Source organism: Esox lucius, chromosome 10 (assembly GCF_011004845.1).
Source record: "Esox lucius isolate fEsoLuc1 chromosome 10, fEsoLuc1.pri, whole genome shotgun sequence".
Lineage (NCBI taxonomy): Eukaryota > Metazoa > Chordata > Actinopteri > Esociformes > Esocidae > Esox > Esox lucius.
Window position 1 is genome coordinate 25,846,560 of NC_047578.1, and position 26,425 is coordinate 25,872,984.

The following is a 26,425-nucleotide window of genomic DNA, read 5'->3' on the forward strand; positions in this document are numbered from 1 at the left end:
ACACACACACACACACACACAGGCTACCTTTAACCACCATTACTTACATTGTATGGTTGTGAATACACAGACTTTCTCTCAATACAGCTGGATCTCATCTCCAGCGTTGTTTGTTTGTGTGAAAGACAAACCAATCACTGACACACAGATGTGCGCTGTGGCGAATCTCCACCGTAGGTGCCCCCAAAGTCCAGGAGCAGAGTATCTATTTGTCGCTTTGATGTTGCAAAGAGACTACAAAAACCAAAAGAGATTTCCTGGAGCAGAATTCTACCGCTGGAGCTGTACTCAGTTAAAACTTTTTCACCTTTGTAGTGAGCGCTTTTATACTTCTGAGAGACATGTTCTGTTGAGAGAATGTTTTGCTGAGGAGGAGCTGTCCTGGCGGAATGAGAACAGCAGTGGTTGGTGGTGGTGTTGGTGAGACCTAGTGTGTGACTAACAGAGAAAGAGAGTGAGAGACGAGGGGTTTACAGTAAAGTACTGCCTCTCTCCTTCTTTGCCGCCCACTCGGAGGAGGGGAAACCCAGTGTTGCGAACGATTCCCTCCACCAGCCTCCCCCAATCAATCTCATCCCTCGTGTTTTCCCACCCCTCCCTCTCGTCCTCCATGCCCCGTGCAGCCTGTCCTGGCTGTCACATAATACGCGGCGTGCATCAGCCGGCTTAATTACGCAGCAGCCAGGCAGCTCTGGAGACTCCATAATCAGGCCTGGTGCGGCAGGAGCTCTGGTGGGCGGCTCACATACACACGTTGTTGCTTTCTCCTTCTAACAGGCTTTGTCTTGCAATAATTCACTTTTCTCTCACTCTCTTTCCAGATGTATTTCTCATTTTGTCCTCAGTTATTAGCTCAAAAAGTATTTCTCTGGCATTCATTGAACCCCCCCAACACTGGCATTCATTCATCACTGCAAGTATATTTCATTCATCTCCCCTCTTTCCTTGTTCACCCACGTTCTCAGTTGTCGTTATATGTTAAGTCTCCTTGATTAGCTCCTTTTCTTTTTTGCACTCTCCCTTCTCTCATTTATCCTCTCCCCCGCTCACGCTCTCTCCCTCTCCCCTCACTCTCTCCCTCTCCCCTTGCTTTTTCTCCCTTTCCTGCTCACTCGCTCACTCTCTGTCTCTCTCTCATTGAATGCGTCAGGGGAATGTGTGGGTAGATAGCTGGGATAGCAGGAAGGCCTGCTCATAATCTTACTGCAAAGGCTAAGACTTTAGTCCACTTGACTAGAGCAGACTAATCTTTCAAGTCTCTTCAGCACCCAGCTCCACCCCATCCACTTCCTCATCATCCACTCTTCTGGCAAATGTCATACCCAACCTCTGCATCGTTGCTCGCATTCCTCATTCATTCCATCCACAAATGAAGGGAAAAAGATGCAGACATCAGACTGACCTTTTTATATGATATTCCTATTTAGTGGATATGCAATTTTCACTGTTTAACTTAATCCTGCACATAACTAGCTAGAGGTCTATGCTTCTTAATTTGACATTATGCTGGAAAAAGTAGGCACTGGAACAGTGATTTTTCCACCAAATTACTCATGGGAAACGGAGCCTTTTGTGTAAATGGAATGTTATTTCTGTATTCAGTCAGCCAAAAACACATTCGGTACTGTGCAAGTTACTTTGGTGTTCTGACTTAATTGCTCCATTAAACAGCTGCGTCCATATAAACATTTTAAAAGAAAAGGAGATTCAAATAAAAAAACCCAGACAAAAAAATATATCGGCCACAAAGAAACACACTTCCATTAATACTGTCCTCTCACCATGTTTGTCTGGTAACATCGCATCGCATCGCATCATCTTCCGCTTATCCGGGGCCGGGTCGCGGGGGCAGCAGTCTAAGCAGGGATGCCCAGACTTCCCTTTCCCCAGACACTTCCTCCAGCTCTTCCGGGGGGACACCGAGGCGTTCCCAGGCCAGCCGGGAGTCCCTCCAGCGTGTCCTAGGTCTTCCCCGGGGTCTCTACCCGGTGGGACGGGACCGGAACACCTTCCCAGGAAGGCGTTCCGGAGGCATCCGAAACAGATGCCCAAGCCACCTCAGCTGACCCCTCTCGATGTGGAGGAGCAGCGGCTCTACTCTGAGCTCCTCCCGGGTGACCGAGCTTCTCACCCTATCTCTAAGGGATCGCCCAGCCACCCTGCGGAGAAAGCTCATTTCGGCCGCCTGTATCCGGGATCTTGTCCTTTCGGTCATGACCCAAAGCTCATGACCATAGGTGAGAGTAGGAACGTAGATTGACCGGTAAATCGAGAGCTTCGCCTTGCGGCTCAGCTCTTTCTTCACCACGACAGACCGATACATCGACCGCATTACTGCAGAAGCTGCACCGATCCGTCTGTCAATCTCCCGTTCCATCCTTCCCTCACTCGTGAACAGGACCCCTAGATACTTAAACTCCTCCACTTGAGGCAGGCACTCTCCACCAACCTGAAGTGGGCAAGCCACCCTTTTCCGACTGAGGACCATGGCCTCGGATTTGGAGGTACTGATTTTCATCCCCACCGCTTCACACTCGGCTGCAAACCGTCCAAGTGCATGCTGAAGGTCCTGGCTTGAAGGGGCCAACACGACAACATCATCCGCAAAGAGCAGAGATGAAATCGTGTGGTCCCCAAACCTGACACCCTCCGGCCCCTGGCTGCGCCTAGAAATTCTGTCCATAAAAATTACAAACAGAACCGGTGACAAAGGGCAGCCCTGCCGGAGTCCAACATGCACAGGGAACAAGTCTGACTTACTGCCGGCAATGCGGACCAAGCTCCTGCTTCGGTCGTACAGGGACCTGACAGCCCTTAGCAAAGGACCCAGGACCCCATATTCCCGAAGCACTCTCCACAGGATGCCGCGAGGGACACAGTCGAATGCCTTCTCCAAATCCACAAAACACATGTGGACTGGTTGGGCAAACTCCCATGAACCCTCCATCACCCCGTAGAGGGTATAGAGCTGGTCCAGTGTTCCACGGCCTGGACGAAAACCACACTGTTCCTCCTGAATCCGAGGTTCTACTATCGGCCGTATTCTCCTCTCCAGAACCCTGGCATAGACTTTCCCGGGGAGGCTGAGAAGTGTGATCCCCCTATAGTTGGAACACACCCTCCGGTCCCCCTTCTTATAAAGAGGGACCACCACCCCGGTCTGCCATCCCAGAGGCACTGTCCCCAACTGCCACGCGATGTTGCACAGGCGTGTCAGCCAAGACAGCCCCACAACATCCAGAGACTTGAGGTACTCAGGGCGGATCTCATCCACCCCCGGTGCCTTGCCACCGAGGAGTTTCTTAACCACCTCGGTGACTTCAGCCCGGGTGATGGACGAGTCCACCTCTGAGCCCTCATCCTCTGCTTCCTCAATGGAAGACGTGACGGCGGGATTGAGGAGATCCTCAAAGTACTCCTTCCACCGCCCGACGACATCCCCAGTCGAGGTCAACAGCTGCCCACCTCTACTGTAAACAGCGTTGGTAGGGCACTGTTTCCCTCTCCTGAGGCGCCGGATGGTTTGCCAGAATCTCTTCGAGGCCAGCCGATAGTCCTTCTCCATGGCCTCACCGAACTCCTCCCAGGCCCGAGTTTTTGCCTCCACAACCACCCGGGCTGCAGTCCGCTTGGCCTGTCGGTACCCGTCAGCTGCCTCTGGAGTCCCACAAGCCAACCAGGCCTGATAGGACTCCTTCTTCAGCTTGACAGCATCCTTTACTTCCGGTGTCCACCACCGGGTTCGGGGATTGCCGCCTCGACAGGCACCGGAGACCTTACGGCCACAGCTCCGAGCGGCCGCTTCAACAATGGCGGTGGAGAACATGGTCCACTCGGACTCAATATCTCCAACCTCCCTCGGGATCCAGTCAAAGCTCTGCCGGAGGTGGGAGTTAAAGATCTCTCTGACAGGAGACTCGGCCAGACGTTCCCAGCAGACCCTTACAGTACGCTTGGGCCTGCCGAGTCTGTCCAGCTTCCTCCCCCGCCATCGGATCCAACTCACAACCAGGTGGTGATCAGTTGACAGCTCCGCCCCTCTCTTCACCCGAGTGTCCAAGACATATGGCCGCAGGTCAGATGAGACGACAACGAAGTCGATCATCGACCTGCGGCCTAGGGTGTCCTGGTGCCACGTGCACTGATGGACACCCTTATGCTTGAACATGGTGTTCGTTATGGACAAACTGTGACTAGCACAGAAGTCCAATAACTGAACACCGCTCGGGTTCAGATCAGGGGGGCCGTTCCTCCCAATCACGCCCCTCCAGGTGTCACTGTCATTGCCCACGTGGGCGTTGAAGTCCCCCAGTAGAACGATAGAATCCCCAGTCGGAGCACTTTCCAGCACCCCTCCCAGAGACTCCAAGAAGGTCGGGTACTCTGCACTGCCGTTCGGCCCGTAGACACAAACAACAGTGAGAGACCTATCCCCGACCCGTAGGCGCAGGGAAACAACCCTCTCGTTCACCGGGGTAAACTCCAACACATGGCGGCAGAGCTGGGGAGCTATAAGCAAACCCACACCAGCCCGCCGCCTCTCACCATGGGCAACTCCAGAGTGGTGAAGAGTCCATCCTCTCTCAAGGAGTGTGGTTCCAGAGCCCAAGCCGTGCGTAGAGGTGATCCCGACTACCTCTAGTCGGAACCTCTCAACCTCACGCACTAGCTCAGGCTCCTTCCCCGCCAGCGAGGTGACATTCCACGTCCCTAGAGCTAGTTTCCGTGTCCGGGGATCGGGTTGTCTAGGCCCCCGCCTTCGACTGCCGCCCGATCCTCTCTGCACCGGCCCCTTATGGTCCCTCCTGTGGGTGGTGAGCCCACGGGAGGGCGGCCCCATGTCGCTCGTTCGGGCTGGGCCCGGCCGGGCCCCATGGGGAAAGGCCCGGCCACCAGGCGCTCGCGAACGAGCCCCAACCCCGGGCCTGGCTCCAGGGTGGGGCCCCGGCTGCGCCATGCCGGGCGACGTCACAGGACACACAATTTTCTTCTTCAAAAAAATATATCGGCCACAAAGAAACACACTTCCATTAATACTGTCCTCTCACCATGTTTGTCTGGTAACATTTTATTCAATTAGCAAATGCTCTTATCCAGAGACACTTACAGTTAGTACGTACATTTTACGATAGCTAACCACTTAACTCAGTAGTAAGTACACCTTATTCGGTGAAGTAGCAAAATCAGTGCTAAAAGGAAGAGGAAAAAAACTATTTAAGCATTTTTTTTTGGAGGGAGTTGGGTTGGAGCATTTGGGTGCCTAGATACAGGAGTTTTGACTGGGCTGAGTGGGAGCTGTCCTGTCGTAAGGGGTGTGATGGCCAATAGACCTGAGGTGGCAGAATATGTAGAGATGTGTCTCAACATGTGTAGAGGTTTGATAAGTGCTTATGAAGCGAACGCTGAAAAGGCTGAGCTTGTGTTAGTGGGCTGACATCCAGGCAGAGATTTTCAAAATAATCTGTCTGCAGCCGGGTTACTGTGGGCCCTGGGGCAGTGTGGGGCCAGTGGGCGGGATTTATGACTACCATTGACTCACACACCATCTCCTAGTGATTTTGTTGATCACAAGGTTATGAGTTAATTAGCAACCACTACAATATAAAATTATTACAGGTCTGCATTCTCCAAATATACATTTGGTTCGTGTTTAATAACTATAATATGGATTTGCTTAATACCAATATGTCCTCCCTTTGTTTGCATGAATCTGTAATGATTTCAATGTGTTCATTGGATTAAGCCGTAACATAATTTCAGGAATAGGTAATCAAATTAAGTACAAATCAAATATAGTTGTTCCTAGTCTGATTGTGTCTCTATTGCATTCACATTCCATACCAGTATACCAATGAAAGTAACTTTTCTATGTATTGATTGCTAAACAAATATCATGATGCACTCTGTGTCAAGGCGTGGGGGTGGTATCAGGCCTCTGGACAGGACACGAGGCAGTGATTAGATGTACAGAGAGTAAATGACAGCATCTAAAACAAAGCCTTGTTGAACACCAGTAGAGAGAGCCAGCACATCACCTGGTAAGAGTGGCCTGACAGGTAAAATGCATTCCAAGATTATCCAGAGCCTGAGAAACACCAAGCCAGAGAGGGTACAGAGGAGAATCACAGTTCTCAATGCAGTAAACAGATATGGGAGGATGAAAACAACACCTGGGCAGTAAGAAACAGATGCCTGTCTCACAGGTCCTTAACTGCCAGCTTCATTAAATAGTACCCGGAAAACACAAGTCTCAACGTCAACAGTTAAGAGGGGCCTTCCAGAATGCTGCCGTTCTAGGCAGAGTTCCAAAGAAAAAGCCATATCTCAGACTGGCCAATAAAAATAAAAGATTAAGATGGGCAAAAAACACAGACACTGGTCAGAGGAAGAACTCTGCCTAGAAGGCCTGTGAATTAGAGTAATTCATTTTACTCTAATTCACTTGTAATTTGCCTCAAAAGAATCTTACAATCCAAGCACTATCACAAATCAGTGTAGGAAAGAACAAAAGAAATCTTGCAGCCCCAAATGGAAAATGATCATCAACTGTTGAAGAGTTGACCTGTGAAGTCACATGACCTACATAGATATAGCCTACAAATTACCCACTAGGTGGTGCTAGAAATAGAAAACAAATGCACTACATGATGTATGCTGACATCCTTGGCAATTAGTATTCTCCCTTTTATAAATATATGAAATATAACAAAAATGTATTGAAACAAATCAGTCGGTATAACTACCACACTGCCTATGAAAAACTTATTAATACTGTTACCACCGTTACTTCTACCACTACTGCTATTATTTAACAATCATAAATACTTAAAGTAGCACTCCGGTCTCATGATCATCCATCTGAAATCTCTTTCCAGCTGAAAAGTCCCATCTTGCAAAAAAGTAATTTATTTAGATGACAAAATAAGTAACATTGAAATAATTATGTGACCGGGATGTATATTAACCTGCACAGAGGCTGACACTTCACAATTCTACATATGAATAATAGAGTAAACAGGCTAAGTAAAATAAAAGTAGAGTACATAATGGTGAGCAATGTGATGTCTGTACTTTCTACATTTTACTGAGGTCTGTGCTGCTGTTAAAGACCTGACAAGCAGATAACAACCCCCTTTTCCAAAGGTATTAAAAAATGAAGAGCATTAAAAACAATCTGCTCATCTCCCTCACTAGCCATCCCCTTCTCTTTACCTCTGCTCTCAGTTTATAGAATCTCCACAGGCAGTGGGGCTGTCAACCTCACAGCACAGGCTGCTACCACAGGCTGCTACCACAGGCTGCTACCCAAGCAAAACTCACTGAGAGCCAACTTGCCTACAGAGCAGTCAAGAACAAATGCACCGGGTCATGTTACTTGCTAAATATATGTATTTGAAAGCTGTTTCCAAGGCATCTGAGATTAGAATTAATTCTGCAATGACTACAGCTGCATTAACTGTTAGCATCAAACCCAAATAAGGTCCTGAGGATATGAGGCAAGGAGAGCTGGGAGCAAAACCTACTTTATCTTCCACAGTTATAAATAATCATGAGGGTTTTCATCAAGCTGGTAGTGAATGATGCCCATAAACACACTGGTTTGAATGCACTGCACACATATGCAGACCAAAAAGATAACAATGGACTCTAAAACACAGTTTCTGAAAGTATAGTCATGAGACTCAAATCTGAAAGTTTGGATTAGAAATCTACATTGCTGTGTGGTTACATTATAGCTACTCTGCTTTTATTTGAGGTCATTTGTCTACATATCCCCCCTATTTCAGGGTTTAAAACAGAGCACTTGTGTTTAGGATTTGGTTGCTTATTGGCATGAAATACCTCCCTGAAGTCTGCAACGGACTGACTCCACCAGATGCTGGATGTCTTGTCTGATGATGCTCTGCCAGGCCTGTACTGTTTGAGGGCTTTTTTGAGCTGATAAAGGCATGTTTAATTGGATTTGCAACTTTCCACTTTTTTGCCCTGAAAAACCTCCAAATTTGTTGAGTTCTGAGACAGTTGCTTGCAGTTTAGCAGACAATAGGCTTTTGTACACTTCACATTCTACTTCTGCTGTTAGCAGTTACATTAACAATGAAGACATATGCCAGCTCCAGTGGAAGCTGTATATGCCCAAGTCACATTAACCCTTTCACCATATTTTGCAGGTAGATCCTACAACTTTTCTTCTCATCACTTTTGTACATGTTAATAATTGTCCTATTTGTCTGCATTAACTTATTCCAGAACTCTCCACCTTTTTTAGGGATTGCATTCTGGGACCTCAGATGTCTCAGACCTGAAAGTCTCAGAGCTCTTTTAACCAATTTAATAAGGGCTCCAAATGCAGTAACATGCTGTCAGACCTTTAAATTGAGAACTGAAGTTGGTCTAACTGTCAGGTGTCACACTAGGTCTACTGACACAGAGCGTTGAAAGTAGCATGTGTAAAGTACTCATACTGATGAGTCACTGTTAGATATCTCTACACACCAAACTGTCTTAAAAAAATTTGAGGGAAGAGGCTGTTGAAAAGGCTTCAATGCTGTGTTCTACTGTTTTCTGACAGGAATCTTGCTTGCAGGGGAAGATAAATTAGACATTTTCTTGCACTCTGAAATTCGAACTGATTCAAACAGACTCTTACGGATATCTTACACCATGACAACAACACAGGAAATGTCTGTTCATGATCTGATATGTTGTACTTGGCTGAGAGCAGTATTCATAATCCACATAACCATCCTCTGCTAACCTCTAGAGGACACTGGGGAAATTTCCACTGCATGTATTTTTGAAGGTGTGTGTTCAGGTCCAAGCAAAGCATTGCTTGAGGGATGTGCAGGCAAATTTAAATGTCATAGGTCTGGCAATGCAAGTGCCTAAATGTATGCTTCACTGCATCCCATTTCAAATCAGTGTCAATTTTTTTGGGTTGGAACAAGCTATTTGGACATTCAGTGGACCCCAACCCCACATTAGTCCAACACAGGCTAAGCCAAGCCCGCACCATCCTGACAAGGCACAACAACAATCCAGAAACATGGGCTGCTATGGGATTGTTGTGGGCTAGCATGCAACAGCTCAACATGGGCTCCCTACACCAGCCGCACCATGCCCAACACAGGCTAGCACAAACCAACCAACAAACCCAACACAGGCTGGGCTGCATCAATCCCAAATCAGCACAGCACTTTGTAAACTCAAAGCTAATCCACAAAAGCCCAAAACAGGCCAGCCCACACCACCCTAACACAGGCCAGCCCACAACAAATACATCTCAGGTTTTGTGTGCCCACACCAAGCCAGCTATTTAAAAATGTACAGATAAAATCCCCAAAAATACATAGTTAAATCAATTGTTGACACCTTTCAAGCTAATAGCTAAAAGGTTGAGAAATTTAATGTCAAATGTATTTGTTCTGACAGAACCATATAGTTATTGTCACACTCGTTGCAGTTGGTTCTAGGTCATAGTTCTTCACACATTTTCAGACAGGGTCAACTTTGGTCAAAAGGACATCAGTGTATGCATCCAGTTTACACAAGCCTAGCAATGAAGAACACTGTGCTAGGTTGTGTCATTCAGTCAACTGAATATATACAGCTCCGAAAAAAATGAAGGGACCACTGCACCTTTTTCTTTCCTTTCCAAAAAAGTTGAAAAGGAAGGTGTGAGGAACAGAAGGGCTAAAATTAAGAGACCACTGCAAATTGAACGTTCTGTTCCTCACTCAAAACTTTCCTTTTCAACTCTTTTGGAAAGGGAAAAAAAAGGTGCAGTGGTCTCTGAGCTGTATTTATATATATAGTGATCAGCCATAACATTAAGCCTAATATTGTCTAGGTCCCACTTTTGCGACCAAAATAGCCCTGACCCATCAAGGCATGGACTCCACTAGACCTCTGAAGCTGTGCTGTGGTATCTGGCACGAAAAAAAATGGCAGCAGATCCTTTAAGTGGCAAGTTGGGGCCTCCATGGATCGGACATGTTTGTCCAGCACATCCCACAGACCATGCACATTCGAGCAAGGTCTGAGATCGGGGGAATTTGAAGGCCAGTGCAATATCTTGAACTCGTTGTGTTCCACAAACCATTCCTGAACCATTTTTGCTTTGTGGCAGGGCACATTATCTTGCTGAAAGAAGCCAGTGCCATCAGGGAATACTGTTGCCATGAAAGGGTGCACATGGTCTGCAACAATGCTCAGGTAGGTGGTACGTGTCAAAGTAACATCCACTTGATTGGCAGGACTCAAGGTCTCCCAGCAGAACATTGCCCAAAGCACCACACTGCCTCTGCCGGCTTGGCTTCTTCCCGTAGTGTATCCTGGTGCCATGTGTTCCCCAGTTAAGTGACCCAGTGAGACCGCTTTTTCTGCTTTGGACAGCTTTTGATGGGTACTGACCACTGCAGACCGGGAACACCCCACAAAGGCTGCAGTTTTGGAGATGCTCTGACCCAGTCGTCTAGCCATTACAATTTGGCCCTAGTCAAAATCACTCAGATCCTTATGCATGCCCATTTTTCCTGCTTCAAAAACATCAACTTTGAGGACAGAATGTTAACTTGATGCTTAGTATGTCCCATCTACAGACAGGTGCCACGATAACAAGATTATCAGTGTTATTCACTGCACCTGTCTGTGGTCATAATTATGGGTCAGGTTGGTGTATATGTATATATACACTCACCTAAAGGATTATTAGGAACACCATACTAATACTATGTTTGACCCCCTTTCGCCTTCAGAACTGCCTTAATTCTACGTGGCATTGATTCAACAAGGTGCTGAAAGCATTCTTTAGAAATAGTGGCCCATATTGATAGGATAGCATCTTGCAGTTGATGGAGATTTGTGGGATGCACATCCAGGGCACGAAGCTCCCGTTCTACCACATCCCAAAGATGCTCTATTGGGTTGAGATCTGGTGACTGTGGGGGCCATTTCAGTACAGTGAACTCATTGTCATGTTCAAGAAACCAATTTGAAATGATTCAAGCTTTGTGACATGGTGCATTATCCTGCTGGAAGAAGCCATCAGAGGATGGGTACATGGTGGTCATAAAGGGATGGACATGGTCAGAAACAATGCTCAGGTAGGCCGTGGCATTTAAACGATGCCCAATAGGCACTAAGGGGCCTAAAGTGTGCCAAGAAAACATCCCCCACACCATTAAACCACCACCAGCCTGCACAGTGGTAACAAGGCATGATGGATCCATGTTCTCATTCTGTTTACGCCAAATTCTGACTCTACCATCTGAATGTCTCAACAGAAATCGAGACTCATCAGACCAGGCAACATTCTTCCAGTCTTCAACTGTCCAATTTTGGTGAGCTCATGCAAATTGTAGCCTCTTTTTCCTATTTGTAGTGGAGATGAGTGGTACCCGGTGGGGTCTTCTGCTGTTGTAGCCCATCCGCCTCAAGGTTGTGCGTGTTGTGGCTTCACAAATGCTTTGCTGCATACCTCGGTTGTAACAAGTGGTTATTTCAGTCAAAGTTGCTCTTCTATCCTCTGACCTCTAGCATCAACAAGGCATTTTTGCCCACAGGACTGCCGCATACTGGATGTTTTTCCCTTTTCACACCATTCTTTGTAAACCCTAGAAATGGTTGTGCGTGAAAATCCCAGTAACTGAGCAGATTGTGAAATACTCAGCCCGGCCCGCCTGGCACCAACAACCATGCCACGCTCAAAATTGCTTAAATCACCTTTCTTTCCCATTCTGACATTCAGTTTGGAGTTCAGGAGATTGTCTTGACCATGACCACACCACTAAATGCATTGAAGCAACTGCCATGTGATTGGTTGATTAGATAATTGCATTAATGAGAAATTGAACAGGTGTTCCTAATAATCCTTTAGGTGAGTGTACAGCTCTGGAAAAAATTAAGAGACCACTGCAAAATTATAAATTTCTCTGGTACTTATAGGTATGTGTTCTATAAATTCTATAAATTCTATAAACTACGACATTACTCCCAAATTCTGAAGAAAAATATTGTCATTTAGAGTATTTATTTGTAGAAAATAACAACTGGTCAAAATAACCACAACATTTATTTTTCAGACCTCAAATAATGCAAAGAAAACAAATTCTTATTCATTTTTCAACAAAATACTAATGTTTTAACTGAGGAAGAGTTCAGAAATCAATATTTTGTGGAATAACCCTGATTTTTAATCACAGCTTTCATGCGTCTTGGCATAGTCTCCACCAGTCTGTCACATTGCTGTTGGGTGACTTTAAGCCACTCCTGGCACAAAAATTGTGTTGTTTGATGGCTTGTGACCATCCATCTTCCTCATGATCAAATTCCAGATGTTTCAATGGGGTTCAGGTCTGGAGATTGGGCTGGCCATGACAGGGTCTTGATCTGGTTGTCTTCCATCCACACCTTGTTTGACCTAGCTGTGTGGCATGGACCATCGTCCTGCTGGAAAAAACAATTCTCAGAGTTGGGGAACATTGTCAGAGCAGAAGGAAGCATGCGTTCTTCCAGGATAACCTTGTACTTGGCTTGATTCATGTGTCCTTCACAAAAACAAATCTGCCCTATTCCAGCCTTACTGGAGCATCCCCAGATCATCACTGATCCTCCACCAAATTTCACAGTGCGTGCGAGACACTGAGACTTGTAGGCCTGTTTCTACCTTTGCATGACTTCAGCCCTGCCCCTACGAGCCTGTTTCGAACCGTCCTCGCCGTGCACTTCACCCCAGCTGCTGTTTGCCATTCTTTTTGTAGGTCACTTGATGTCATCCTACGGTTGTTGAGTGACAATCTAATGAGTTGACGGTCATCTCTGTCAGTGGACAGTTGTTTTTGACCTCGGACAGTCTATAGCTTTGTTGTCCCCAATGTCTGTTGCTTGACCTTGTTCTTATGAACCTCCGTCTTTGACATTTTCAGGATGGACGCAACCTGATGCTCACTGTATCCCTCTGCCAGTAAAGCCAGAATTGAATCCTTATTTTCCCCATTCAAAGCTATTCTTTTCTACTCTTTTGTCATGTTGAATAGTTATTTTTGTATTCAAATTACCTTTGAGGTACTACTTGCACTGTTTTTGCACATCCAACTGGTCCTATTGCAAGAGGATAGTGATGACCACAGCAGTGGTGTTTATACTTTTACTCGTTAAATTAGATTTGCTGCAGGTAATCACCTAATCAGTACCTCATTAAGTAAAATGAGGTGTGCCTGTGTTGGAATTTAACAGACACTGGAATGGAATGGCTGCCATACAGTTAGGAGTTATCCAGAGCTGTATACATATATAGCTATGTATTTATATATATAAGTACACTACCAATTATTAAATGGAATCTGAATTCATTTAAACACGCAGAGAGCAATGGGGTTGTTGATATGCTGTTTATCCAGAGTCACAGCAAAAACACAGATCCATTTCTTTTCCTCTGCTCAGAGGAACTGATCGGAATGGCTGTCATTACCTTCCACAACTAGCCGCCTGCATGAGTGTGATGCAGGGCATACTGTTTTATACCTGACAGGGAATGCTATTGGTAATGGAAATGCATAAACCCACCTGGTTACTGCAAACACAAGCACTTTCACTGACATCTTTACACGGCACATTCAGGCCCCCTGCCAGACAATGATAATAACAAGTACTTTCTCCTTCAGAGCACGCAAAGAACTGATGTTAAATGTCATGATTTTACTGCTACTGTGTCCCTGAGTCAGATGAAACATTCTGATGATACTGAAAGCATCGTCATGGCAAGAATGTATATAAATTCCAAGAGCTATTCCCTTTAAGAGATACTTAGGGATTTTGGCTCATATTCTACGGTCTCTGCATCCAGTAGGAATTTAGAGGTAGTATCATGAGCCAAGGGTTAACAAGCTTAGTGAAAGAAATGTTTAGTCAAAGTAAACAATACTGATGGCTGCCATAGAACCTTGTAATGATGTTATGGCTATATTCACTACCAAAGCCACCAGATGGCATGTTTCTGACCAGCTCAGCTGAACATTGACAAGTTCCTCCCTGCAGTTGTGACGAGCAGATTAGCCAGTCAATCACTTCAACACATCAGTATCACCTGACCTCATGATAATCACTGTAGTTCAACGGACCAAAATAAATTAAACACCCGTTGTCACGTCCTGGCTGTGCCCCTAGCCATCTCTGCGCTGGGCTCGGGGCATAGCCAGGACAGGACAGGTTTCCCCAATTGGAGGCAGGTGTTGGTTATTGCCTCCAATTGGGGACCCTATTTAAGTTCAGTTTGTTGGCCAGGTTGGTGTGGTTTATTTTGGTTAGCCTGTTTTCAGTTAAGCCCATGTCACTGGTTGCTGTGTTTTTGTTTTGTTGGAATCCTTTTTTGCTTCATTAAACATGGATTATCCTTGTGATCTTCAGTCTGCACCTGTGTCCTTCAACCACCACAGCCGTGACACCCGTTTAATGAATCCTTTCCTAATATATCTCAGTTTCCTACTCTAATTCTCTCCTTAATGCAAATGCAGAAGCACATCGTGGCTTCCCAGATTGGGCCTAGAATAAAGTAAAGAATGACTGCCAATATAGAAGATGAATGAAAGTCAGTGTCCAGTCTGTGTTGAGCTGATAAACCTCAGAATTTAGCTCTATGACATTAGATTTTTAGTGATTTATCTTATCCAGAGCGACTTACAGTAGGGACATACATTTCAAAATAGTTAAGTAAATACCATAATACCATAAAAACACTATATACAAGGAAATAGACATCAAATTACGCTAAATACTGGAGCACACAAACACAGATGTGTTTGGCGGATTAAATAGGTGCATTGATTGAATATCAGCTTGTGTAGTTTTAAGAGTCATGTGTCATGAAACCGTCAAAGTTAAAGGTATTTTGTTATACATAGTAGAAGTGCTAATAACATTTTGGTTTAACACCAGAACAAAGGGGTGTTGGGGAAGTAATTAGTTGCTAGTCCAATGTAATAACAAATTTTTCTTGTCATTTGCCTTGTGAAAATGTTTACAGTGAATTGTATGCTTATGGGACCATTTTCAACAATGCAGATTTTAAGAGTAAGAAAAAAGAGATGGGGAAAAAACATTAAAACATAAATACACAGGTAGAAAAATAGTGACATGGAATATGTAATAAATAATCAATGACAAAAGCTTGGCAACGGGGAGTACTAATAGCAGGGATATGAGGTAGTTCAGATTCAGGTAACATGGGGATTGATGATAAAAGGAAGCAGCAAAGTCTTTGTGTATGTTTGGCCTCAGAAATCTGCAAGCTGTGATTGCTATTGGTGAACTCTAACATTTCACTAGGATACATTTGGATCTGATTGTGGGCACAACTCTGATGCAGTGTTTTCACTTCAAGCTATAGTCAACGGAATAGTGTATGGATGACTAGCCAAACAATGAATATAAGCCACTTTTATTGAGTAACTGACATAGAATAAATAGGCTACCAATTCAGAATGGTTAATGCAAATCCTCTATATACCTATCATAGTGTCTTATCAAGTGATGTGATCGTTAAGAAGCCTAAAAATTATAGAATGAAGCACCATGCCGAATGAGACTCCAGATGAGGTTGGCACCAGCACCACCCTTAGACGAAACCATTGATTTGTCCTGTCAACACCACCAAGTAATCTGACAACTTTGAACATCCCCATTGATTTATTGACTAACCCTCCAAAAAATAAGATGTGTGAAAATGATATTGGACAACAAAAGGAGTGGATGTAGCGAATTGTGTGAAGACAGATTCAGCTAAATGAATATATAGGTCTGTCTTCTGGATAAAATCTAAGGAATATCTCCTAAGTAAATGTCAAGAGCCTCATTAAGCCCTGGGTACTCTGTAGTTAATATTCCAGTCTTTTCTCTGCAATAACCCCAAAACAAGACCGGAGTGGCAAAAAGTGGAAAGAGAGCTAAACAGACAGGATAACATTAAGCAATTATGCCTCAGGCTCATATCAATCATTACAAATGATTTCCTACACCAACACATTCAACATAATTGGGTATCCTGACTGAAATTAAAGTTAGGTTGGTCAAAATGGTTTGAGCACTGACATGCCATGTTGAATTAACCTGTAATAGTGAAGATTCATGACTAATTATATAATTCTAACACTTGACAGGGTTATTACAGACTAGAATGACAACTAATACGTTAGAGAAGACCATCTCCTCATTAATCTAGATCACCTTTTTAATTGAAAATTTCATAAAATGTTGATGCTGTTCTGTTAGATATTTCTGAAATGTCTTCCTGACCTGGTATACATGTCACTGTGTCCCTGCCCTATGATTGCGCATGTTAATTGGCACGTACACATGCTAGTCTGTCTGCCTGTCTGCCATTGATACAGTCCAGACACATCAACTGATACCACCATGCAGTGTCTTAAACCAGTATTTACATCCTCCTGGGATGTACTCCATTCTAACTCTGTGACCCACTTATTTCAGAGCAGCCATGTTTAAATTTTCAGTAGCCTTGAGTGCCTCGCAACGTTGAGCTTTTTGGGCCCATTTCATTTTGTCTACAAATGACTGTTTGGTAAAATTACTGCAATTTCATTTTTGACCAAAAATGTCCTCATTTGCACGCAAATGTTCAATATTGTGTGGGCCATTTATTTAGGACTTCAGCATGGCTCAGTTCTTTTTCCCATGAGGGACTAGAACAAAAGTGTATGCAATCACTACTGTAAATCACTCGTGAATAACAGCAACTGCTAAATAATATAAAAAAATATCATGGGTGTAAAATGTAGTCTCAATGCACAATAAACTCATAGGCAGTGCTATTTTAAAATAAAATAAAATCATTTTCATACATATTCCATCTATGGATAAGCCTTGGTATTTTAACCCTATGGCTACTGCTGTAAAAATACTAAAGTCAACTTGTTCATTCTCAACAAATTACACAATGTAGAGTGAAGATTTTGATCTTTAATATATTTCATTCATCGAGACCCAATGTGTGATTTAAGTGCTCACTTAATTTTTTTGTGAAGTGTATAATAAAAAAAAAAAATCTGTACTGTACACTGTGTAATTCGTTGAGAACAAAATGACCTAACAACAAACCAAAATCACCAACTGATTCAGGGCTGGATTTAAATAATAGTAAACTATTGAAATCACAGGCTGTTCCAACTTGCATGAATTTCATTACGGCAACTCATAATGTGACTCAGTAGTGTGTATGGCGCAGAGAGCATCCAAAGCATCAGAGGGATCTCATTGTTGAAAGATATCAGTCAGGATAAGGGTACAAAATAATTTCCAAAGCATTAGATATACCATGGAACACACTGAAGACAGTCATCATCAAGTGAAAAAAATAACTGGACGTCCCTCCAAAATTTAAGACGAGAAGAAAACTGATCAGGGAGGCTTCCAAGAGGCCTACAGCAACATTAAAGGAACTGCAGGAATTTCTGCCAAGTACTGGCTGGGTGCTATATGTGACAACAATCTCCCTTATTGTTCATATGAATGGGCTATGGGGTAGGGTGGCAAGACGGAAGCCTTTTCTTACAAAGAAAAACATCCAAGCCCGGCTGAAGTTTACAAAAACAAACAACAAGTCCCCCAAAAGCACATGGGAAAATGTTTTATGGTCTGATGAAACCAAGGTTGAACTTTTTGGCCATAATACCAAAAGGTATGTTTGGTGCAAAATCAACACTACATACCACCCAAAGAACACCATACCCACAGTGAAGCATGGTGGTGGCAACATCATGCTTTGGGGCTATTTTTCTTCAGCTGGAACCGGGGCCTTAGTCAGGGTGGAGGGCATTATGAACAGTTCCAAATACCAATTTTGGCACAAAACCTTTAGGCATCCATTAGAAAGTTAAAGATGAAGAGGTTGTTCACCTTTCAGCACGACAACGACCCAAAGCACACATCCAAATCCCCAAAAGCATGGCTTCACCAAAAGAAGATTAACGTTTTGGAACCTGATTGCAACTGAACATCTGTGGAGTGATCTGAAGAGGGCTGTGCACAGGAGATGTCCTCCCAATCTGACAGATTTGGAGCACTTTTGCAAAGAATAGTGTGCAAATATTGCCACGTCAAGATGTGTCATGCTAATCGACTCCTACCCAAAAGACTGAATCAAAAGGTGCTTCAACAAAGTATTAGTTTAAGGGTGTGCACACTTAAGCAACCAGGTTATTGTGAGTTAATTTTTTATTTTTCCCTTCTGTAACAAGGACGCGCGCCATCCCCACCGACGTGGTGTTCGGCGCACGTCATCGCCGGCCTTCTAGCCACGCCGCTCCTCCTCCCACGGCACTGTCATGTCTTGTTATTGCATGCACCTGGTGTCCATTCCCTCATTAGGTTACATATATCGGTTCCTGTGTTTCTGGGTGTCTTTGTGTGGTATTGTTCTATGTCCTTTGACTGTACTGGAGTATACGGATGCACGCCTGTTTTGCGCTTGTGCACTTTTGTTTTGCGTGCCATTTCACTGTGTTCAATACAAGAAACATTCATCGCCTCCCTGCATTTGCTCGCCTTTTTTCGACGCACTCCACTACACCCACACCGTGACTCCTTCAAAGATTTCAGTTTGTTTTTCAATTTAATTGTTCACATTATAGGTCACATTAAAAGTGGGAAAAGTTCTGACATGTTTTATCTTTGTCTCATTGTTTTACATCACAAAAACCTGGCATTTTAACAGGGGTGTATAGACTTTTTATATCCACTGTATGGGTGTGCTATCCTGGAGGAGCTGGACTACCTGTGCAACCTGAATGGGCTACAGGTACCTCCTCATGCTACTAGTAGAGACAAGAACACTAGCAAAACCCAAAACTAGAGAAGAATCAGTCAGAGAGCAATTATCTGTGGCAGCCACCTGCAAAACCATTCCCATTTTAAGGGTTGTCTTGCTGTTGCCTCTCCAGTGCGCCTCTTGTCACTTTCATTTCCACAAAAACAGGTGACATTGATTCACAATCGCTTATGCTTCCTTACTGGACAGATTGAAGTTTAATTGGCATCGTGTTATACTGTAATTATTGTGTTCCCTTAATTTTTTTGAGCAGTGTATTTTGTTTAACTTCTGTGTATGAACTTTTATAATGCACAATATCTTTGTGCTTCAGCTCACAGGTGATCATATGAGACTGCAAGTCCTCAGGCAGGACTATTCTGTATAGTTTTCAGTGCTGCTTGCTTGCTCAAGTGTAAAAGTACATGACAAACAAATTCCCAAAATTCTGGGTACATACCACATGTAGAGTGTAATTATAGTTCACACAGAGAAAGAGAGTAATTGAGACAGAAAAAATTATCATTATTTCCTTACCTCAGCACAATGGGCACAGCTTTTTTTCTTGAGCGCTGGAGACGGCTCGGCAGAGCGTACAGGAGTCAGGCCTCCGTTCTTCAGGCGCTCCCCCGAGTGCGATTTTGGTACAGCCCACACAGGAACACCATCTACAAAGAGAGTATAGGAAAGGGTCAGAACTAAACGACTTCTGAATAGGTTCAGAGGGGGACACTGACAGCTGAGATCTACAAGCTATTGGCCAGATCTCAAGCTTCATTGATCTGTAATGATTGACGTATAGAGATTGCTCTGCTATGAGGTTGTTGTTTCAGAGAGAAGCAAATCAGTAAGCAAGGAGATGGTGGTGAAGTAAGACATAAGAAGAGCACATGAACAAGCCACATCCTTTTCTACTTTCATCTGAAAACAGATAGATAGACAAAGATAGATATTTATTATGAGGGTGATCCAGGTGAGGTTATTTGGTATCGGGAGACATCATAACAGGAAATTGAATTTGTCCGACGGTGGACTTGCGGCGCTGACTGGCAGAATTTATTACTCAAAATGCGGTATGTGTCTAAAAAATCTAAAACATTTCTGAAAGAGTCTGTGGGACTGGTGAGCAATCCTCACCTTAAGTCATCAGTCTATTTCTTTTGTTGTTTCTGTTTGTATGATTTTTGTTTCTGTTATCGGAGGTTAATTAACACCTGACGGGTCATTTTCTTCGGTTTCACAAAGTGCTTTGTGCATTTCCATAAAATACCACATTGAAAACAACTAAACCATTTACAGGATTCTGTTTTAAGAAAAGATATGTTAAAGCGAGTATAAATTATTAACAATCTAAACCCTTGGGATGAGAATGAGCAGTTTGCCAGTCATCACCATAATTACACCAAGTGGGTAGAATATTAGGATCTTGTGTAGCTCTGTTCGTACAGCATAGTGTTTCCAATGTGGGTCTGATTCCCAGAATGGGCTAGTGTGAAAAAAGATGTACATTTATGCCCTCTACTATAAAGGCACTCTGGACAAATGGGTCTGCAAAATTACTTAACGTAAAAATCTGCACCACCCAATTCTTGAAAATACATTGCCCCTACTGTGTTTTAGTTGGCCACGGGTTGCTACATAAATCAGGTGGACAGGCATTGAATCGTTCGGTTACTGTGTGATTGAATGTTGGAATAGGTGAAATACGGGTCTCAAGTCACATGCCAAATGTTTGAAAACTGGCTGCACCATACCAACAGGGCCCAGAGGTCTAGCAGAGGTGCCGACAAAAAAGGCTCAACATTGCACTGGGTAGAAGTCACTCATTGTGCTCTACCGACCGTTTGTGCCTGCTCAGGAGCCTTGGAGTTAGTAGTGGTTGTTGGCTGGTGAATGGGGAAAATGGGAAAATGGCTCAATATACCTAGATAGAACTTAAAACTCAGAAATAAATTGCCAAATGATCGTTGGTTATAATTCAATATGTTGCTACAAATCCCACATAAAGGGCCAATGCGTCAGTTGTTTTTATGGTTCAGATGAGGTACATATCTTTTTTTTATGTGTACAAATTCTAAACCAACCAAGTAAAAATTAACTACCAACTACCTAGTATGAGGAACTCAAACACAGGCTGCAGCATACCTAATGGAAATCCATGAAATCAAGATCCTGTGAAGTACTGTTAAAGACCTGCTTCCAAATTCCTTCCCAAGTTTAAATTAACTCAGCTGCACCTACTTTCTTCCGTTTTTGCCAGTAGTTAACTACATGTAGATCAATTAGTAAATTAAATACATGTTTGCATTGGCTTGATGGTGGTCATCAAATTAAGTATTTTCAATAGTTCAGGGTCCAACCCTTTTTGCCATGAAGGGCTGTATTTAACTTACCCCACTTGACTTGTTTTGCAAATAGCCTCAAATTAGTAGGTGTGTCCAAACATTTGACTGGTTCTGTATCTGTAGGTGACTTTGTTGAGCTACACAATCTATTTGAGATGCTTTTATGTAATTTGGAAATTATGCACCATAAATGTTTTGAAAGCTATGGTGAACATAATGTTAAGATTTGGAAACTATGCCAGGGAAACTAAATCAACTTTTATTGCTGTGAAACTTTTCTATAAGATGCTTGCAATGTAAGGAAACAGATACGTAAATGGATCATTTGGATGACGTCATGTTTCTTCCTCCAGGGTTCAGTTTACGGTTCAGTGTGGGGTCTCTGAGTGACGGTGTTCTAAGTCACTGCCTTTCATTATGACCAGATGTTAAAGTGATGGTTGTAGCATAGTAACAATGCCTTGGGGTCCAACAGAGGCGGTGCAAAATTGGCTTAGCCCCACCTGTGATGGACAGCTGGATGTTAGAGAGGAACTGTGTTAGCTACTCCTTGTGGTACAATGTGCTCATGTGAGCTCAATCTTGGTTTTTGGCTGGAGAAATGCATTCCTCCAGTTGGGGTGAGCAGTATTATAATAAGCAGAATTGCTTGGGAGGTTGTGCATCGTAGGACACTATTCTCGATCCTCGACTCAGCCACACCTGCTGGGGAGCTGTAGTGATGAGGCAGACCATATCCACGAATTGGAACCCAACAAATGTGAGGATAGTAAAATCAGGGTAAAAGAACAGATTTCAGTGTGAAGTACATGTTATCTTAGTAAACTTTTTTAAAAGTAGCTTTGCCTAAACTATATCTATATAACTATAAACTACGCTATATCCAGTTGAGTCAACAGGCAAGGTGCCCAGAGTCTGTCTACCTGACAGAGTATTTCATTACTGCTGTGTAGGCTGTTGATCCCACAGGCATAACCATCGGTAGTGTGGGAAGAAAACTCATACTACAGATTATAGTGCCTTCAATTTTAAAATAATGCATCTAGCAGACAGCACAGCAAGTGGCAGGACTGCTGATGTAGAGTAAATATGAAATGCTGAGATTCCTGCTTTGTTGGATTCTACTAATAATTTAGTCTAGCATTGAATATGTGGAGCAGTATATAAAACAAGGTGATTCATATCATTTTTTTTCAACATAAAGTAGTCAGTGACGGTTCTAGCCATGTGGGCCCCCTTCTCCCTTATCAGTCGGGGGCCCTAAGCAACCGCTTGTGTCACACATGCCTAGAACCGGCCCTGAGTACAGTCAAAAGTAATGGGTGTGTACAAACTTTTGGCCTGTACTGTATGGGTAAGTGTGCACTTTTGACTGGTACTGTGAGTGATGCATTTGGGAGTGTTATTCTATGAGCAGTTACGGAACTTCAGAAAGTTCTTTGGTTTCAGTTACATTTTCACTCAGTCAGGTGAAGTATGATACTCAAACATGGAATGCAGAGAAAACCCGTGCAACTGTTGATTCTAGTAGGAAAAGTAAAGCATACATTTTTCAAGCACGGATCAATCAGTTTGTCCTCACTGGAGTTCAGATAGAATCCAGTGGCTTTCACTAAAAAGTTGAGAGCTAAGGGATGCCCACACAATGGAGAAGAAACCCCAGCAGAAAGAGGAGCACCAAAAAACTGTACGTCATTGAAAACAGCCATGCATGTGAACAGCGTTGTGGTGCAGGCCAGGCCTATTCATTCATGCATTCCATATTCTGTTCCAGTGGTTTACCTTCCATTTCTGATCCATGACCTCAATGCTCCTCATTTGGGATGCATTATTCATTCAATATCTCTCCCCCACCCTCCCAACATGAAGTCAAATGTCCGGCTCTCATTAACTTTAGGTATTGGGGGGGGGGGGCTGCTGCCCGTTAGGTTTGAAGGGACCGTGCCAGCCAGCTGATGTGTGCTTTGACCTCATGCTTGGCGCCATTGGTACGCCGTGCAGCAGAGTGACCCTGCCCATGCGGTGACTGTGGAGAGAGTTGGTCCAGGACGGTGTAAAATGGACGTTGCCCCCCCCCCCCCCAACACTCCAAACCTAACATACATCCATGCCAGTGCCACCTCCACCCCTGATTAACCAAACACTCCAAAACCCCTAACTAGGGCGTGAGGTACATGCCGGAGCTGGGGCATAGAATGTCCCCCACAAGACGACGCATTGTGAGCCAGGCAGCCAAAGGAAACTGGTTTGTACTTGCGGCCTGGCGGTCCCACTCCACACCACCCCCAGGCTGACGTATAGGGAAGGGTGACTGTTAGAACATAAGGGAAAACACCAGAAGGCATCAGGAGAATGACAGCCATCCAAACTCTCCACTCATAACTGTCACATCTGCTTTCCCCAGAGAGGTTGCTTGTGATTAAATACTGCTCTAGATTCAGCACATCCCCTACTATATGGAAGATATGATCATGTGTATAAAATAGAAATGGACCAACAGTAGAATTGGAAAAGGTGAATTTCTTTTCAAAGAAGAGGCAAAACTTTACTCCCACTTAAAGCTGGAATCCTCAGTTGGTGAAACTGCCACATCTGTTTTGGGATATTACAGTAGACAGAAGTAAACAATGAACACCTTTTCTTTCCTCCAAAAGTAGAGGGAAAAAATTATAATAGAACAGCAGAATATGTACAGAATATATATTTTTTAACATTTCCAGAGGCTCCTCTTCATTTTATGGACTCAATAAAAATACAATAAAGGCACTTGGTTGAAAAGTGGCGCGGTTTCTTCTAAAGTGGATTCAATCTTTAAGTAGCTTCTTCAGTTAAGTCTCATGCTGACTTAAATGTATGATTAATTCAACATTTTAATAAAGAATGCAGATGTTAGGATTCCCCCCTGTGCTGTTCCAGGGCTTTTCTTGTCAGTGTGTGGGGAAAGCAGATTCTAATGCAGCCCAGTATTTGGGAGCACTTCCACATTTACCCATCCAAGCAAGTCCATTTATTGCACATTCCCACAATCACCAACCAAGCCCAGTGGGGGTGGGGGTGGGGGGGGGGGCATAGACACACATACACACAAGCACCCTAAGGCTGCAAGAGGTTTGCTTTGAAGATCTTTATTGGATCTATGTTCTGGCACAGAGAGGGTTAACACGGCAGATAGATTGAGTTGTAGGCACTGATGTGTATTTGGCATAGATTAACTCCATAGTGGAAACGTATAGGTTGGTAGTATTGCAATCGGCTCTTCCATTTACAATCACACCCCCCCCCCATGCACATGCGCAGATTATGGGACACAGACTGAAACGCTTTTCTTCACCTGAATAGAAACTTAACACACACTCACACAGTCATGCACACACAGGAGGCACACTGGAATTGTTTGAAAGGGAGTCATTGCAAAGCCATTAATTTCAGATATAACAGAACAATGAATGGAGGAAATAAAAATACAATCAATAAAAAAATAACATGACGGCAAAAGAAAGTACAGACTACAACAACAACAAAAAAACAGAACAACACAGATGCAACATTCAACAACACTTATTACACACGCTCAAGTTCATGGGTCCGGTTAGATAGGGACATGGATCGCATTCTACCTCCATGATCATGTGGCCCTTGTGGCTGCTGTCGGGGTCAGGAGGGGAGGACGGAGGGGCCAACGCCCGGAGGATGATCCCCGGGACAGACTCACCGGAGAGTGGGGCGCGGGTGTGGTTGGACTGGGGATCCTGGGACTGGCTGTGGGTCTGGGTGTGCTGCAGGATATTCAGGCACTCTCCCAGGCAGCTGAGGGTGGCGGCCGATGTGGCTTTGAGGAGCAACAAATCCTGGTCCAGGCAGGAGAGGGGTCCTCGTGTGGGGAGGGACTCGATGGAGTGCACCAGGTTCTTCTGTTGGCCCTCTGCTTGACTCATCACCTGAAGATGGACAGGACAGGGTTAAATGGCTTCAGTAATTTCCAGTCTATACATGATGTTTGGAGAAAATAGAAGGACACATTTTTTACATACTAGTGCTGTGAAAAGGGATTTTAGCAACATTTTAGCATATTTCACACTAAAATGTACATTTAAAGGGAGAGTGAGTGAACACCATTATACAAAGATACAACTGTAATTAATGAAATAAAGTTACATTACACCCTACACCCCTGTGAAATATGATTGCCCCCCTTAGCCCCAATACCTGGTTACAACAACTTTGGCAGCAATAGCTGAACACTCTTCATGTAGTTATTTATTAGTATCACACACCACCATGAAGTAACGTTGGCCTCACTTCTCCAAACAGAAATGCTCTTCCTCTGTGACATTTGTGGGTTTTCTGCCTTAACTCCAGTGGGTTTTAGGTCACGACGTCTTGTTCCTCATCCTGATTAGACTTGCATTTGTTACAGATCATTGTCTTCCTGGATGACCCAGCAGAGCTTTGTTTTCAGCTCACACATGGGTGGCCTGACATTCTCCTGTAGAATTCTGTAATACATAGCAGAATTCATGGAGTCCAGGTTCTACATTATTTATTTAATAACTTCACAGCAAGAGCATTACCACTGCAAGACCAAATGTGAACTAATTATTTATAATGAACTAAATTAGCCGTAATTTTCCAGAGTAATTCAGATACAGTCATCCACAATTTGAGATATTGTTACTTAACTTTGGTTACCTACCAATTTTCAACTCTACCGACTAACTAGCTAAATTGAACAGCTCATATTTGACAGATGAATAAGGGATTATATGGAATAAGGAACTACGTTCCCCTCATCTAGTTGTGGTTTCTGTGGGACTGGCTGCTGCTGTCCAAACTCCCTGAACAACAGATGCACTGACCTCACGGTGACCCTGAGAATACAGCAGACACAACCAGCTTTACTTTGGAAAACCCACTCTATTAGCACTGCTACGCGTCCAAAACAAATGCTAGTTGTGGGATGCTGCTGAACAACCAACTAATAATAGACTGTCTGAATTTAACATTCATGTAATTTAACAGACTCTCATACAGGGGAACTTACATTAGTGCATAGATACAACCCTGTTTTGTAAGCTAGAAGCACTGTGCCCATTAATGCTCCCTAAACATAAAGACATTGCTTCAAAGGCTCATCAGTTTTTTCACTGACTGGCAGGTTCGTAACAGCTGTTAGAGCCACACATTAGATACTTCCATTGATGCAGGGAAGAAAATACCCAATTCAGAACATGTATTTTTCTTGAACTTACAAGGCATCTGG

The 26,425-nt window shown here is 43.8% G+C and overlaps 1 protein-coding gene across 4 annotated transcripts in view; it reads right to left on the minus strand.

Moving 5' to 3' along the window:
* The window catches only part of LOC105008062 (oxysterol-binding protein-related protein 10), an 84,018-nt gene that overhangs the window by 17,653 nt on the left and 39,940 nt on the right, over positions 1 to 26,425 (minus strand). For all 4 annotated transcript variants that reach the window (XM_013135683.4, XM_013135684.4, XM_013135685.4 and 1 more), the window contains exons 6-7: positions 24,878 to 25,103; positions 19,358 to 19,488 (exon numbers count right to left, since the gene is read on the minus strand). In XM_013135683.4, the coding sequence (XP_012991137.2) occupies positions 19,358 to 19,488; positions 24,878 to 25,103 (357 nt within the window). The remainder of the gene's footprint in view (positions 1 to 19,357; positions 19,489 to 24,877; positions 25,104 to 26,425) is intronic.